This window comes from Rhincodon typus, chromosome 3 (assembly GCF_021869965.1).
Source record: "Rhincodon typus isolate 14 chromosome 3, sRhiTyp1.1, whole genome shotgun sequence".
In the NCBI taxonomy this organism is placed as follows: domain Eukaryota; kingdom Metazoa; phylum Chordata; class Chondrichthyes; order Orectolobiformes; family Rhincodontidae; genus Rhincodon; species Rhincodon typus.
Window position 1 is genome coordinate 93,717,888 of NC_063334.1, and position 17,617 is coordinate 93,735,504.

The 17,617-nt window shown below is 42.2% G+C and overlaps 1 protein-coding gene across 2 annotated transcripts in view; it reads left to right on the forward strand.

Annotated features, from left to right (window-relative positions):
* The window catches only part of dhfr (dihydrofolate reductase), a 35,826-nt gene that overhangs the window by 7,057 nt on the left and 11,152 nt on the right, over positions 1 to 17,617 (forward strand). The window contains exons 4-5 of one of the 2 annotated variants that reach the window (XM_048595103.1): positions 5,616 to 5,742; positions 10,720 to 11,883. In XM_048595103.1, the coding sequence (XP_048451060.1) occupies positions 5,616 to 5,742; positions 10,720 to 10,725 (133 nt within the window). In that variant the 3' untranslated portion in view covers positions 10,726 to 11,883. Of the gene's footprint in view, positions 1 to 5,615; positions 5,743 to 10,719; positions 11,884 to 17,617 lie in introns of those variants that run through there. The other variant, XM_048595102.1, reaches the window with a different exon arrangement.

Consider the following 17,617-nt stretch of genomic DNA (forward strand, 5'->3'; position numbering starts at 1 on the left):
CTCCTTCCCAAAAGCCCACTTCCTACAGACTAAGGGGGGGCCATGGGAACCTGCATGGGCCCAAGCTATGCCTGCCTCTTTGTAGGATACGTGGAACAGTCTCTCTTCCGCTGCTATACGGGAACTATCCCCCACCTCTACATTCGCTACATCACTGACTGTATTGGTACTGCCTCGTGCCCCCACGAGGAGCTCAAACAGTTCATCAACTTTACTAACACCTTTCATCCCAACCTCAAATTCACCTGAACCATCTCTGATACCTCCCTCTTCTTCTTCCTGGATCTGTCTGTCTCCATCTCTGGTGATCGCCTTGAAACCAACATCTATTTCAAGCCCACCGACTCCCACAGATACCTAGACTACACCTTCTCTCACCCACCCTCCTGTAAGAATGCGATCCCCTACTCCCAGTTCCTCCGCCTCCGCCGTGTCTGCTCCCAAGATGGGGTGTTCCACTCCCGAACATTCCAGATGTCCTCGTTTTTCAAGGACTGCAACTCTCCCCCATGACCACATCTCTTGCATTTCCCACACCTCTGCCCTCACATCCCCTCCACCCCAACAAAAACAAAGACAGAATCCCCCTTGTCCTCACATACCACCCCACCAGCCTCCATATCCAACGTATCATTCTCTGCCATTTCGGCCACCTGCAATCCGACACCACAACCAAAGATATATTTCCATCCCCACCCCTATCTGCCTTTCATAGGGACCGCTCTCTCCACGACTCCCTTGTCTACTCCACACTCCCCACCAGCCCCGGCACCTTTCCCTGCAACCGCAGAAAGTGCTACACTTTCTCCCTCCACCACCACCGCCCCCGCCCCACAACCTCTATTCAAGGCACCAAACAAACCTTGCACATTAGACAGAGGTTCACCTGCACATCCACTAATGTGGTCTGTTGCATCCGCTGCTCCCAATGTGGCCTCCTCTACATCAGTGAGACCAAGCGGAGGCTCGGAGACCAGTTTGTAGAGCACCTACGCTCTGTTCGTGACAAACAACACCTTCCGGTTGCAAACCATTTCAACTCCCTCTCCCACTCCCTGCGTGACATGTGCATCCTGGGCCTCCTTCAGTTCACAATGACGCCACCCGCAAACTGGAGGAGCAACATCTCATATTCCACCTTGGGACCCTACAGCCCAATGGCCTAAATGTGGACTTTACCAGTTTAAAAATCTCCCCACCCCCGGCCTCAAGCCATGACCAACCCTCCCTCTCACACCCGCCTCCTTGACCTGACACAACCTGTCCACTTTTCTCCCACCTATCTGATCCTCCCACCTCACTGACCAATCCCCACCACTGCCTACCTGCACTCACCTCTCACCATCCCACCTACATTCCCCAGCCTCACTCCTCCTCTCTCTATTTATTTCTGTGCTCCTTCCCCCTCCCCCCATTTCTGAAGAAGAGTCCCGATCCAAAACGACAATTTTCCCGCTCCTCTGATGCTGCCTGGCCTGCTGTGTTCCTCCAGCTCCACACTGTGTTGTCTTGAACATTCTAGACTTGTGTCTGCTCAAGTTTTGAAAAGTCAGAGGTGACTTGATTGAAACACAAGATCTTGAGGAGTGCTTGCTCAGTTGGGTGGAAAACAATGTTTCTTCTGGGAGAATCTCGAAGGTGGGAGAATCTCGAAAATAAGAGACGGGTGAGGAGGACTTTTTGTTTCAGGTGTTCACATCACTAATACTCAGTGCAGCTCCAGAGGATAACTGGAGAAAGGCTAGGAATTCTGGCCTCTTGTCTGTCCCAGAAATGTAAAGAACAAGCAATGTTTATGATCACTGAACCACCAGGGATCTGGATATTATCATCTCATTAATAAACATCCTCATTGGTACATTTCCCACTTAAGATTTGTGAATTTGATTTAAAGAGGAGACTCAGAAACTAGGACCATACACAAGATGAAAGCAAAGATCATTTTGATCTTTAAGTGGAAATAACTGTGTTTGTTTAAAAACTACATTGTATCCTGTAGGATAGCTTTTGAAACTACCGTGTTTTGATCTGGTGTGTTCAGAGCTGGTGAAATTTTGTCATAATGTCATTAAGCTTAAACAGATAAAAAGAGATCAAGAAGAAAATTCTGCCAGCTTTTTGGATGTGCTGGTTGCAAGATCCACATTGGTATTGCATTGCAATCCTTTTGATCAATGGGTGTGATGCACTCTTTAGCCAATAAGGTAATTGTGTCAAGCACACAATATTCCTGATTGAGAGTATCTCCCAAAGTTGATGGAGTGCTTTGTTTTATGTTTACAGGTACAGATTATGTTCATGGTGAGCCATTCTACACTGATATTTCCGGATGGATTTGAAGTAACTGTAGTTAGGTGCTCTTTATTATTGTTTAGATAGAGTGGGGAGAGATTTTAAAACCAGCTGCATTGGAATAAAGAAAGAAATCCTGGTCTGTACAAAATAAGAGAGAATAACTTAAGACCCGCAGATGCAATTCCAAACGTGGCTTATTTTAAGTTTCCTGGGTGATGTTCGGCAGCTCCATTTGAACTGATGTATGTGTCTGCAGTGGCACAGCATCCTGCAGTGAGATGTAGGAGAAAAGATATCTGGTTAGCATGGACAAATTGAACAGCAGGGTCTGTTTCTGTGTTGTATAACCCTATAACTTAATAAATATCTCATTTGAGCATCAGTTCTCAAACCTGAAAGTAACTCCAACCCTTAATGCTTAGGGTAGGTGTGAGAAGCACTGGACTGCAGTTTTAAACTCGAGTAATTACATGTTAACTTAATGTTGCGCCAAAGCCGAGATGAAGATGGAACTTCATCTTCCTCTCTGTCGCTAGAAAGTTTGTTGAAAAATATATGCAGAGTAACTATTGAAAGCCACCTTTGCACTCATACTGGATTATTTCAATGTTAGTTTGAACTACAGTGGACCCAAATGTCTACTCGTTCATGAATTGGGACTTTGAGTGTCCATACTGTATTTAACTGTACAGAGCGCCAGCAGCTGAGACAATCCAGTCCTTGCCTGACGCATGTTACAGCAGATCTGAAAACACTGCCATCAATGAAGAAGCAGTTAGAATGAAGGGTATGCAACAGGCTAGGATTAGAGGAATGCACTAACAAGATCTGGGTTAATGTAGGAGCAGTGTTTTGGTAACATTCAAGGACAGGCAGAGTCTTGCATATGCAGAATTAGATAAATTGAGAATAGCTTACAAATCTGGTGCAGTATGGTCATCTGAAAGCTGTGGATCACATGCATCCATGGTGGTCAGTTTAGTTTTGGCACTGAGCCAGCTACAGTCATCAACATGGATCAGGTGCAGAACTATGGTGAGCTTTCGGGACCATCATCTCCAGAGCCTTAATATTTACTGGCTTTGGTTTGGTCACTGAATTGCAAGAAAAGGTTCCTCGTGGTTGTCTTGACATTTTGTCTTGAATTTGTTTGACAACAAAATCCATGTCAGATGCTCCTGTAGATGGTCTGCAACCACATTGTGATTTGGGAGGATGTCCTCAGCCTGGAGATAGGATGTAGGTGATTCAGGAATATGTTGACCACCTACCTTGGCAGCCACCTCTCTCAAAAGGCTACCATTGAAGAAGGGATTCAATACTGGATCAACTGTGCCAGCTCCATCTGCTAAAAGTTATGGCCGCAAGTGTTGACAACAAAGGCTTCTGCAAGTCAACACCAGTCCTATTGGGCAGGGCAGTTGGCACCACACTCCAGTAAGTGAAATGAGACCTGGACTGTGTGCTGGTGAAATTCCATCAGCATTGCCTCTTCTGCATTTTCTGGATTCATTGGCAGGATCATAAAACAAATGATAATGCCCTGCTTCAAGGTAGCTGCGGAAGTACGCAGGCAAAACCCCTGTGAAATCAACTGTGTTGGACTGGACAGTGTTACTGCCCAAAGACCTGTAGTTTGTGAATCTGCCTCTTCAGTCACATGGAGATCCATAGCAGAAAGTGCGTGATTCTGCGTAAAGTTATCATCCAATTGGCCAAGAGCTGGCAAAGAGACAAGTGCAGGTCACTCTTAAGATTGGAAGAGATTACATAGATGCAGAGGGCTGAGGCCATGGAGGGGTTTGAAAACTAGGATGAGGGTTTGTAACCAATGTAGGTGGTGAATGCAAATAATGGGGGAAATTGCAATTGATGCAAATGAGACATAGATAGGATAACTTTGGATAGCTTCAGGTTTGTGGATGGTAATGCTGGCCAGGAAGGAATTGGAATCCTTTAAAACTAAAGGTCTACCGGACTGCCCAGTTTGCTAGCAGCCTGTTAGTCAGGTGGGTTGTCCTAAAGAAGGGAAATCCTCTGTTTTACTTCTCAGCTTGATGTAACTGATCCCACGGACAATATATCAGTTGTCAAATCTGGTGAAAAGATTTTTTTATTTTTTGAAAAGCATTTCTGTACTAAATTTCTCTCGTATTTGAATAGCACCATCAGTTTCCAATTATGGGACTAAGCAGACTGATGCATTTTTGTCAGATTCTGTTTGTACTTGGGTTTTGGACTGCGTTCTATATCTGTGTTCATTTGCAGTCTGAAATTTGTTTTTTACTCATCCATGGAATGAGAATGTCACCAGCTAGGCCAATATTTATTGCCGATCACTAATTGCCCACAGGGCATAGCTGTGGATTTGGAGTCACCTGTGGGGCAGCCCAGGTAAGGCAGATCTTCTCCCTAAAAGAAATAAGTGAACCAAAAGGGTTTTTTGACAATCGACAGTGGTTACACGGTCGCTATTAGTCTAGCTTTTTATTCTAGACTTTTACGATCTGCCGTGTTGGGATTCAAACCATATCTCCAAAATATTAACCTGAGCTCTGGATTACTAATAATGTTTACTAATGATTACTAACCCAGTGATGTTAGCACTACACCACTGCCTGAAGAGCATGAGTTGTTTAAAGCACTGCCTCTATTATCTCAACATTTCAGATGCAATAATTATAACAAATCAGTGATCTACTGAATTAACTAAGAAAGGGGAAATGAATCTGTAATAAATTCATTACAGCACAGAAGTGACTACTTGACCAGTTGAGTCATGCTGTCTTCTGTAGAGCAATCGTAAAATCCCTAGAGTGCCGGAGCAGGCCATTCGGCCCATAGAGTCCACACTGACCCACTAAAGAGCAGCCCATCCATCCCCACCACCACCCACTCCCTCCTCCTCCCAACCCAATCCTATCCCTGTAACCCTGTATTTCCCATGGCTACTCCACCTAGCCTATGAATCCCTGCACACTAGGCAATTTAGCATAGCCAATCGGCCTAACTTGCATATCTTTGGACTGTGGGAGGAAACTAGAGCACCCGGAGAAAACCTACGCAGGAACGTGGGTCCATGGTGCTGTGAGGCAGCAGTGCTAACCACTGAATTTTACCAAGCTGCCCAATCAGTTAGATCATTCTCCTGCAGGCTTGCTTCACCCGGCATCAGGCCAGCGCCACCACTCACTGTGCAAAAAAAATTCTTCCCCCCTCATTTTAAACTGTCACTCTTGTACTGTTTAGTAAAGCTTGTAGACCAGTCACTGACTTTCCACGCACGAAAGTAAATCATTACTATTTGTTGTGGTTCTCAGGGAGCTGCCAGGAGGAGCAAGTTACCTGGCTCGTGATTTGGAATCAGCACTTGCTCATCTGGATTCACCAGAGCTGCAGGACAAAGTGGATCTTGTGTGGATAATAGGTGGGAGCAGCCTCTACAAGGTACGATGGTGAACTTGTTTATCCGCTTGCAATTTTGAATACTAATGGTTCACAAATTTCAGTAAAATCTTTTGCTGGATGGATGTGCATTCAGAGTTTTCACCATGCAGGTCTGAAGCTGATTCTGTATTTCAGAAAGGAAATAAAGAAATGTAGGACTGCAGGTAAAGAAGTAAAGGAGTGTGACAAATTAGTTAGCTCTTTGAAAGAGCCAAAACAGGAAAAATATTTGCTAAGTTCATGCTCTTGTCCTCTATTGGGTTCATGGGATGATAACTTTTTCACCCAACTTTAGTTTTTCCTGGAATTGACAGTAATCTGTGGAAATATCTGCCAAATATGTAGCCTATTCAGGTTAAGAACTCAAATTACAAGTACCTTACTGAACAGTCCACGTTTGGGGGCTATTTTTGAGAAACTTAGACTATGCTCATATTCAGCTTTTGAAGAGTTGGCACCCATAAAGGCAAAAAAACAGTATGCTCCTTAGGCGATGCCAGTGTAGGATTTTTATTACCCAGGTTCCACTGGCACTACCGCATCATATTTCTTCTTACTATGTATTTTTATTGTTTCATGAGATGTGGATATCACTGTCAAAGCTAGCATTTATTGCACATCCCTAACTGCCCTTCAGAATTGAATTGACTTGCTAGACCATTTCAGAAGGCAGTTAAAAGTGAACCATATTGTTGTGGGACTGGAGTCCTGTGTGTATATATAAGCCAAACCAGGAAAGGATGGCAGATTTCCTTCCCTGATGGATATCAGTGAGCAAGGGATTGTTTACAGCAATCTGTGAAAGTTTCATTGCCACCATAACAGAGCAGCTTTCAATTCTGTAAGTTGTTATGGTGAGACTTTAACCTGTGCCTTCAGAGCGGTGAAGAGGTCTTTAAAATTGCCAGTGTAAATGGCATTCTTACTATCTCACTGTCACTTTTTGTTTTAGCGTCCCCACTCCAAAATGTTAGACTCCCGTAATGTTAGTTGATAGCTGACGTACAGTGCTACTACTGAAAAATCTAAACCAAATCATGTCCAAACCTGAGATTCCCCTTTAATGTGTCTAAGGGTAAATGTTTTTTTTTGTTTTTTTTTGAACCCTCTGTAACACACCCCTAAAACATTTATCATCAATGTACTAGGGTTCACCATTGACCAGAAGTTAACCCCATGACTGCTTGAAGACATTTCCTCAGGCTGAAGTCAAGTGTGTAATGGAGTACTCACCACTCACCTGGATAAGTGCAACCATAACAGCAAGATCTCGAAGAAATTAGTTAATTTGAATGAATGAATAATTTTATTGTCGTGTGTATTTTTCACTTTTTAAAATACAGTGAACATTTTTCACTCTCACCGTGATCCGGCACCATTTTGAATGTTTTTTAAAATAATTTTAAAAATGGAAAGATATAGCTTAAAGAGAGTCCATAACCCTTCCGCCCCAGCTAGCGCCAGACCCAACCAACATTGAAGTCCCCACTCCTCAGGTGCCATCTTTTGCCCTGGACCTACCTCACCGACGTCACCTCTGCCGATGTAGCAGCCAATGCTGAATCCCATGCTCACCCCTCCATTAGCCGCTTCCTCGCCACTGCTACCAGAATCCTGCTCCGGACTCACCAGCTACTGCCACACTCTAAACCCCAATGAAGCTGCCTTGCTGCAGCCTTCTGCCTTCCTCACCAATGTCGCCACCACCAAGCTCCCCGCAGAAGGTAGGTAGAAGCAAAAACTAAAAAGAAAAACAGACGGTAGACAAGCCCTAGCCTCAAGGGCCTGGGCACTTCCTTTTCCACCACTGCCATCTTAAATGATTTAACCCTAGTAAAGCCAACTCCTCTGCCACTGACACACTGATCTACGCACTGAAGCAACTTGAGTATCGTCTGATTTTATTTACTAAGATGGTGGGTTCATTTTGTCCAGCTACTCACTTCTGGCTTTCTTGGTGCTTGTTTCATGTTTTGTTGACTATCCTGTCTTCTTGGTGTGAGCCTGGCTGCTATGTGTTACTGCTTATTAACCCTTACTAACCACTGCTATAGCTTTACCAATGACATACTGATCTCTGGCTTGCCAACACAAGAACAACACTTGGTCAATCTTAGGTTGGCTAGACGGTGCGTACCCAGTTTCAGATTAGTTTCTTAAGGGTGCTGGTCACCTTAATAATATATTTCCTTTTCATGCCTGATTCGCTAAGATATCAGTGATGTGTGGGAGTATCCTTTCCAGTAATGCTTTTCTAGTCTTCTACTACAATCGTATAACCATTTATTAATGGCTTTGCAGTGACTGCTGGTACCTGAAACAAGTTGACTGAAAATTCCAACAAAAAAAATGAGATTAAAATTGAATCAGAGATAGTAGGAACTGCAGATGCTGGAGAATCCGAGACAACAAGGTGCAGGGCTGGATGAACACAGGAGGCCAAGCAGCATCATAGGAGCAGAGAGGCTGACATTTCGGGCCTAGACCCTTCATCAGAAAAGGGGGAGGGGAAGGGGGTTCCGAAATAAATAGGGAGAGAGTGGGAGGCGGAGAGGATAGGTGGAGAGGTGCAGTGGGAGAGAGATCCCTTGAGGTTTGTCCGGAGGGAGGAGGGTAACTTCCTCATTAAAATTGCCTGTTATATACTTTCAAAGAAAGTAACTGCTGGTCTTTAAGGGCCTTTAAAGTTACAAAGGTAAGGGAGTTTGGGACAAAACTGTGCCTTAAAGCTGGATCATGTCTTCAAAGTGGCTTCATATTTAGAGTCAGAGAGTCGACAGAAATGGAAAAAGACCCTTTGGTCTGACTCGGCCATACCAGCCAAACATCGCAATCTGACTGAGTCCCATTTGCCAGCATTTGGCCCATCTCCCTCCCTTTTCATATTTCTGTCCAGATGCCCTTTTAATGTTGTAATTGTACCCGCCTCCTCCACTTCCTGTGGCAGCTAGTTCCATATTTCAACACACATACATACATACACTTGTCTTGTAATAAAGCGAGCCATAGAAAGTTGATCTCCTCCACCATCTGAGTTTGTTATCTGAGTCCATGCAACAAATCGCATGCAGGATAATGATGTCAGTACCTGGCTCGCTTAATCATTATACATAACCAAGCTATGACTAATTGTTGAGAAATAAATTCAATCCTACATAATTGACCCTTAACTTTATGAATTCTAGAGAATACGACCCCAATTTGTGTAATCTTTCTTTTTAACATAACCCTTGCAATTTGAGTATTATTCAGCTAAATTTATGCTGCACAGCCTTCAGGTCCTGTATGCTCATCCCAAGGATGTGGTGATTGGAATTGTGTACAGTACTCCAGCTGTGAGCTAACTCATTGAAAAGGTCACTTTTATTTATGAACTTTGAATGCTGTAAGCTACAGTGAGTCCTCCATTTAAAGTTGTGGTTGTGTTTCTGAAAAAAACAGGGGGAGAAACAAGAATTTGATTTCTTTGATAACACAGTGTGGAGCTGGAGGAACACAGCGGGCCAGGAAAGAGGAGCAGGAAAGCTGACGTTTCAGGTCAGGACCCTTCTTCAGAAAATTCAGAAACGTCAACTTTCCTGCTCCTCTGATGCTGCCTGACCTGCTGTGTTCCTCCAGCTGCACACTGTTATCTCTGACTCCAGCATCTGCAGTTCTTGCTCCTCTGATTTGATTTCTTCAGGCATTTCTTGCTCAGAAACAAAAAATACAGGTTAAAATGCAGTACTGTACATTCCGAGCTGAAACAGCTTCAAAAGATAAATCACTAAATATTTTTAAGCTGTACAATTTTAGGTGCTTGCGTGGAAAAAAATTTCAAAACTTGAAAAGCTAGAGATTTCTAAATGCTTACATTCATAAGCAAAATAACCTTCTTTAAAATATAAAAATAAATAAATGTAACTACTTGAAATGGTTTTTTTTTTAAAAATTACTCAATGTACTTTTAGATTGACTTGACCTGATCTTAGCACCAGGTAGGCATGCCAGCCTTTGGGACTTTGTTTTTGCTGCAGAGATCTATTCCTCTAGCTAAGCTGTCCCCAATGCTATTAACTTTTTAACAAAACATTAAGTGGAGACTTGCTGTATTCACTAGATGTTAACCTCTGCATAAATGAACTTTCAGCTGGCACTGAATCACATTCAGGAGCACCTTCTTTTCGTATATTAGGAATGTTGAAGTTAATTCTAACTCTACCCCCCCCCCCCCCCCCCCCCATTTAGTATGGGAGGAGGTATCGAAGCAATCTGGAAATGAACTAAAGTGTGTGCCATTTGGTTGCTGAATTTCTTGCCAGCACAACTGTTGGAAAATGCCAGTGCTTGCTAATGCTGAGAAGAATGGTTAATGATAATGGGTTATTTTAAAATCTTAAATATTTGATTATGAGTGGGTATTAAAAGATAAATGACACAGTGAGAGATTTATCAGATACTTAGGAGCATCATCGAGGACTCTCATGTGCTATAGCCATAAGTTTGTTTATTCAATTCTCCAAATTCTAACAGGAAACAGCTTTTTCCAATCCATTCTTCTGTTGTCAGCCAAGGTGTATAAATCATGTTGCATGTAACAGATTCTGATCCAACACCCAATTTCTTTTTAAATTGCACTTGCTCAATACAAAGGTGATATTTTTAAATTGAGACTTCAAAATGTCTTTTATTTTCAAGCCTAGATTTAATCGGTAATTTAAAACTGCCAGGCTTCAGTAGAAAACAATGTCTCTGTAGACCAATAGTCTTTTTAAACTGAGATAAAAGGATTTAGCATTTTTGTAATTTACTCTCTGATCTTGTCAACAGCTATGGTAAGTCACTTTGATATTCTCTATTATGTAGTGTCAGTATGCCCTGTTTAACTTGCTGTATATCTTTTACTCCCTGATTTATTATGGTTCAAGAGATCCTTGCAGCAATTCATACCCTGGTCAAGATGAGATAACAATTGCACAATTCTTTTGAATATTTCAGTTTTGACGTCTTTGTGGAAATCATTTGGATTACAACTGAACAACAGCCCAAAAAGCATCAATACTGAAGTAAAACACCACAAATGCTGCAAATCTGAAATAAAACCAGAAAATTCTGGAAAGTGTGTCTGGCACTATCTGTGGAGGGTTTTTAAGTTACAAGTAGATGGAGAAATTGTGTATTCTGGCAGGTTTCCAATGTAATTCTTGCACTAGCTGCTAGCTTCTTCAGTGTCCTTGCACTACTCTTTCACATTTTTAAAATCTGAAACTGGTTCTGTTTATGCTTCTTTTAGGTGGTACACATATAGGTTTTTAGATAAGTACCAATTGGAAGCAGCATGTGAAGATCTTTGCAGAGGTCACCTTCAATATTTCCAACCTGTTAACAGTGCCCGTGAAATCCTGTACTGCACTATAAGTCGTGTTTGAAATCATGGAATGATACAGCACATCATTTTGAGCCATGCCTATGCTAACTCTTGGGTATAGCTATTCAAATAGCCCCACAGCCCTGTAAATCAAATGCTTATCAGTTCCCTAATGGGGAATGAATCTGCTTCCAACACCCTTTTTCAGGTAATGAATTAGAGGGCCAGTACTATCCTTGTTTACTGAGTCCGAGTTTTGTCATCTGGAAATTTTGAACTGTATTTCCTGCCCACTCAGGTTCAGGTCTTACCATTTCTTTGTTGATCTATGTTACTAACACCAGTCCTGGAAGTATTATATTTCTCTCCAGTTGGAAAAATTACCATTCAATTTGCTCTGCTTTAGTCAATTTAGTATCCAAACTGTATCTCTTTCCCTTTAATTCCATGCGGTTTAATTTTGTTGACAAGTCTATGGTACTTTATTATACTGCTTTTGAAAATTCTTATACAAAATATCAGTCATATTTCCTTCATCATTTTCATCCCAGAATTTTTAAAATTAATTGAACACCAGTTGCCTGTAACAAATCCACATTTACTTTCAATTTTTATGCATTTTTGTCCCAGTTATTGATTTTTAAAAGTTTCTTCAGCGGTGCTGTTCACTGGGCATATATGCTTCTCTCTATCTCTCTCTCTCTGTCTCTCTGGGCAGAGGAGACCATGTTCGCAATTTTTCATTCATTTGGCACTGTCTCTGTATTTAAAAAATGATTTGTATTTAAATTAGACCTGTGGTGAGGTTATGGAATAAACATGACTACACTTGAAGTTTGCTTTTATCTTGTATTCACATGAAATCTTCCTGCATCTCCGTAGGTTTCTTTTTATCCCTTTGATTGAAAGGGGCTCTTAAGAAAGAATGAACTCAGATGCATCTTTGATTGATGTGCTCAGCGTTAATGAAATTATTATCAACTAAGTTAGTAAGGTAGATATATTAAAAATCAATCCTCTTCATATTTTTAATTGCATGCATCTTTTTTGAGTGTAGATGCATGTAATTTATTACATTTTTTATTATCAGTATCAATGTAGGGAAAGCTAATGACCTCACTTCCCCAACGTTTCCAGTTTTTGCCCTTTAGCACATGAACTGCAATCCGCTAAATCACCAACCTTTATTCTTGGCGTGCATGAGTGAATACAAACAGACTCTGTGCTTGGAGTTAGTCATTACCAATCATTGTCCATTCCTTTGGCACCGCACAAGGTACGCATCCAGTGACTGTCACTCTATAGTTTGGTAGCAGGCAATCCATGGTTCAGAACTATAAAGAAAAGCAGCAAACGGAGAAATCTGATGCAGTGTTTGTACGATCAACCGTTTCCACTGCAAATCCATGCCACATTGACCACGTCAGAACTGCAGGTGAACTAATGTGGTTGACTCTTAACTGCCCTCTGAAATGGCTACGCAAGCCACTCAGTTATATCAAACTTAAGACCATGAGATGTAGAAGCAGAAGTAAGCCATTTTGCACATCAAGTCTGCTCTGCTATTCAATGAGATCATGGCTAATCTGATAATCCTTAACTTGACTTTGCTGCCATATTCCCACAAAGCTTGATTCCCTTACCAATTAAAAATCTGTCCATCTCAGCTTTGAATATATACTCAATTACCCAGCCTTCAACAGTCTTCTGTGGTAAACAATTCCACAGATTCACTACCCTCTGAGAGAAGTGTTTCTTCCTCATCTCTGTCACAACAAAAAACAGAGGGTGGTAGTAGATGGAAAGTATTCAGCCTGGAGTTCGGTGACCAGGGATATGTGTTAGGACCTCTGATCTTTGTGATCTTTATAAATGACTTAGACGAGGAAGTGGAAGGGTGGGTGAGTAAGTTTGCCAATTACACAAAGGTTGGTGGAGTTGTGGATGGCGTGGAGGGCTGTTGTTGGTTGCATCGGGACATTGACAGGATGCAGAGCTGTGCAAAGAAGTGGCAGATGGAATTCAACCCGGAAAAGTGTGAAGTGATTCATTTGGGAAGGTCAAATTTGAATGCAGAATACAGGGTTAATGGCAGGATTCTTGGCAGTGTGGAGGAACAGAGGGATCTTGGGGTCCATGTCCATAGATCCCTCCAAGTTGCTACCAAAGTTGATAGGGTTGTTAAGAAGGCGTATGGTGTGTTGGCTTTCATTGACAGGAGAATTGAGTATAAGAGCCATGAGGTTATGCTGCAGCTCTACAAACCCTGGTTAGACCACACTTGGAATATTGTGTCCAGTTCTGGTCACCTCATTACTGGAAGGATGTGGAAGCTTTAGGGAGGGTGCAGAGGAGATTTACCAGGATGTTGCCTGGACTGGAGGGCAGTTCTTATGAGGAAAGGTTGAGGGAGCTAGGGTTTTTCTCATTGGAGCAAAGAAGGATGAGAGGTGACTTGATAGAATTGTACAAGACGATGAGAGGTATAGATACAGTGGATAACCAGAGACTTTTTCCCAGGGTGCAGATACACCAACTTTGAAAACATTTAAATTACCGACTCATTCAGTACTGAAGAGGACCTTCAGCCCATTGACAAAAAACTGCTCTAAATCTGCACTAGACCCACTTTGCAGCACTTGCTTCCCAGGCAGTACGTTTCAAATTCCCACCACCCTCTGGGTGAACAGAAAATTCTTAAAGCCCCCCTCAACCAGCTGTGTTTCACTTTAAAATCATGCCCTTTGTTGTTGACCCTTCAAGTAAGGGGAACAGCTGCTTTCTATCCACCCTGTCATGCCCCTTATAATATATACATCTCTATCAGGTACCCTAACAGCCTTCTCTGCTCCAAAGAAAACAACCTAAGCTTATCGAGCTTCTCTTCATAGATAACATGCTCCATCCTGGTGAATCTCCTCTGCACCCCATCCAGTGCAATCACGACAGTGTGATGACCCGACTTGCACTCAGTGCTCCAGCTCCAACATAACTTCCCTGCACTTATAATCTTTGCCATGACTGATAAAGGCAAGTGCCCCCCTTTACTTCTAATTGAGATGGACAGGCTTTTTAGTTTCTCAAGAATCTTGGAACATGGGAAGCAGCTGGGAAAGTGGACTTGAAACCCAGGACTAGCCATGATTATATTGAACAGTGAGGGAGACTTGACAAGCTCTGTGCTCTTCCCCTGCTCCTATTTTTTTGTGTTATGTTTTTAATTTGCATTTTGGACAGTACTTTCTTTGACCTCCTGCGGTCTCAAAGAAAAAGTTGTTTTTTCCAGCAGAAACTTCACTCGATTTCTACAGTCACTTATCAGTTCAAGAATGATTGATTCACTTTGTAAATCCTGTGCACATTAAAAATTGAAGGGCAAGAGAATTAAATGGGAGCACTTTGCAGGCAATTGCTTTCCACCTGAAAAAGACTGTGGGATATAGTTGAAAGAACGTACCACAGCTACTTTTATTTATGATGGTTTGAAGCTGTGTTTCCTCTCACAGTTGATTTTTCTTTTAAACCTTATTAAACATCAAAAGAAAGCTGTTAGCTGAAATGTTCCAAAGTGACAGTGAATTATTTTTACAATCTGATTTCTTTCCTACCTACAGATTTCACAGTGGAAGCTTCTTTTAAACCCTTGATGGGGCTGGATCTGGAATGTCTCATTGTTGGCCAGTTCCCCCTCTCCATTCTGCTTCTTAAGCTCTCTTTGCAGAGAACAGGATAGCAGTGGGGGCCAATCCAACTAGTTAGGGGCCTGTTAGAAGGCCCATTGTCTGAGTGGACTGGAATTTTTTAACTGCTGTGCAAACGAAGCGTGATGTAAGAAAAAACTTTTTCACGTATTGAGAGAGTAGAATTTGCTGCTCGGAAATTTGGTGAAGGGTTCATTTGAGCCATTCAGTGTGCCATTGGATATGGGGAAGAGGCATTTGATTGGCACGAGGTACTAGCACTGGTGCAGAGACGATGGGCCCAATGGCATCCTCCTGTATCATAATGACTTTGATTCCAGTTTGCTGGGGATATAGGGAAACTTGCAGCCCTTGGATGGGTCACCCAGCGGCAGACCAGGGTTCAGCAAGTTCTTCCAGGTTTAACATCACATCTTCCTGTCTGGTTCCAGGTGCCCTGTGCGTCTGTAAACCTCCCAACCTACGATTATGGCCCAGTTGCAGTGACTATTTTCTTCACTTAAAAAAGCTGGAGAAGTCCACCTCAGAGCATCCTTTCCCTCATTTACCTGCAGCGACAGCCTGAAGCTGCTCATAGGTTGGAGAGTTTCCTCATGGTCCTTCAACCTTCATTAAGACCTACTCACCTCCTTAACTGGACGGTGAGCTCAACCTCAGGCCACGTCCTCAGTCCATTCAGGCAGAACAACTGTTCCCTACACCACCGAGTCCCAAAGCCCACAAGGAAAACCTATGTGTTTGTTCTTCTCACGTTTGGTGTAATTGTATGTGATTGATTGGAAGGTGATCACTCCTTAATTTCAGACCCACCGGTTTTCAAAATCCTCCATCCTTTAAAATGCAGTTAATGATGACTTTCAGTATTATTCTGATGAGTATTAGACAACAAAATAAATGCAATTTTTCATGCTTGATCAATGGTTTGTGGACAGAAGTGAGTAGGTTTTACTGATTTAGTATTCTCACTGTATATTCTGTCCATTAGAGCACTTAATCAGAAATTCATAACCAGAGGTCAAAAGGCTTTGCAGGTTGGCAGGTAGTAACTCCTCTGGGGCCTTTGTGCCCAAGCTCCTGCTGTGCACTCCCAGCAGAGGAAGCTGTGTGATATGAACATGCTCTTGGAAGAATAGTTTGTAATTCAACAACTGCAGCTCTCAGTATAAACAGCCCACCATTGCACCCACTTTCTAATTGTTTCATACCTTGTTTGATGCATACAATATTTGATTTTAATCTTGAGTTGAAAGAAAAAATGTAAATAGTCCTATTATATTACAGGGAGACCACATTATTACAATTCTTGTTTGTCATTTAGGAGATTTTTAATGAACAAGCAAGAAAAGCTGTTCCCGTTTGACACAGACATGGTTTTATATAAAAGATGCAAGGGGCTTGGGAAGGACTGTCATGATGACCTAGAACCCAGTGCTTCTCGGAGTATTGGAATTAGGAGTGATCAATCTTTACAAAAATAAATTGGTTGGGCATTTGACGACTGTGAACTTGCAGAGCTACAGCAAAGATGGGAAATGGGTGTATGTTAGTTCTACAACAAAGTTAACCAAGCTCTTTTACACAGAAAACCCACTAAAGTTCTTTCTCTCGTGAGCAAATTTTGGAAAGATAAGGTTTTGCAGAACAGTAAACATGAATTTAGCAAAGCAATAAATTGACAGTAAGCCCATAAGAAATAGGAACAGGACTGGGCCATTTGGCCCCTCGAGCCTGCTCCACCATTCAGTTGTATCATGGTTGATCTGACATTTCTCACATCCCCTTTCCTGCCCTTTCCCCACAATCATTGATTCCCCCACTGATCAAGAGTCAATCTATCTCAGCCTTAAATATACACAAGGACTCTCTCCCCTTAGCTCTCTGTGAAAAGGAGTTCCAAAGACACTCACCACTCTGAGAGAAAAAAATCCTTCTCAGTTCAGTCTTAAATTGATGCCCCTTTACTCAGATACTATGCTGTTTGGTCCTAGGTTCTCCCCACAAGGGGAAACATCCTCTCAGCATTTACTCTGTCAAGCCGTTTGAGAATCCTCTATGTTTCAATGACATCACTTCACATTCTTCTAAAGTCCAGTGAGTATACTCATAACCTGTTTAACCTTTGCTCATAAGACAAACCCTCCATACCAGGGATCATCCTAGTGAGCATTCTCTAAACTGCCTCCAATGAAATGATAGCTTTCCTTCTACAAGGGCACCAAAACTACTCCCAGTACTCCAAATGTGGTGTCACCAGCAACTTGTACAGTTGTGATAAGAGTTCCTTGCTATTATACTTCAACATCCCTGAAATAAAGACCCACATTCCATTAGCCTTCCTGATTACCTGCTACATCTGTGTGCCAGCTTTCTGCATTTCAGAAACAAAGAGCCCCAACTCCCTTAGTGTTGTAGCTTTCTGTAGTTTTTCTTCATTTAAATAATATTCCGTTCTTTTCTCGCTTCCAAAATTAACAACTCCATATTTTCCCATGTTATACTCCATTAGTCAAATTTTTGCCCACTACCAGTATCTCCCTGCACAGTCTTTGTATCCCTCTCACAACTTGCCTCTCCACTTGTGTGTCGTCTACAAATTTGGCTATAGTACATTCGCTTCCTTCCTCCAAGTCATTAATATATATTGTAAACATGTACTATCCTAGCACTGATCCCTGTGGAACCCACTAGTTATAGGTTACCAACCTGAGAACCTTATTCCCACTCACTGTTTCCTCCCCATGAGCCAATATTCTATGCACACCTTTAAACTACCCCCAACTCCATGGACTCTTATCTCATGACTTACACTTATGCAAAGTGCCTTCTG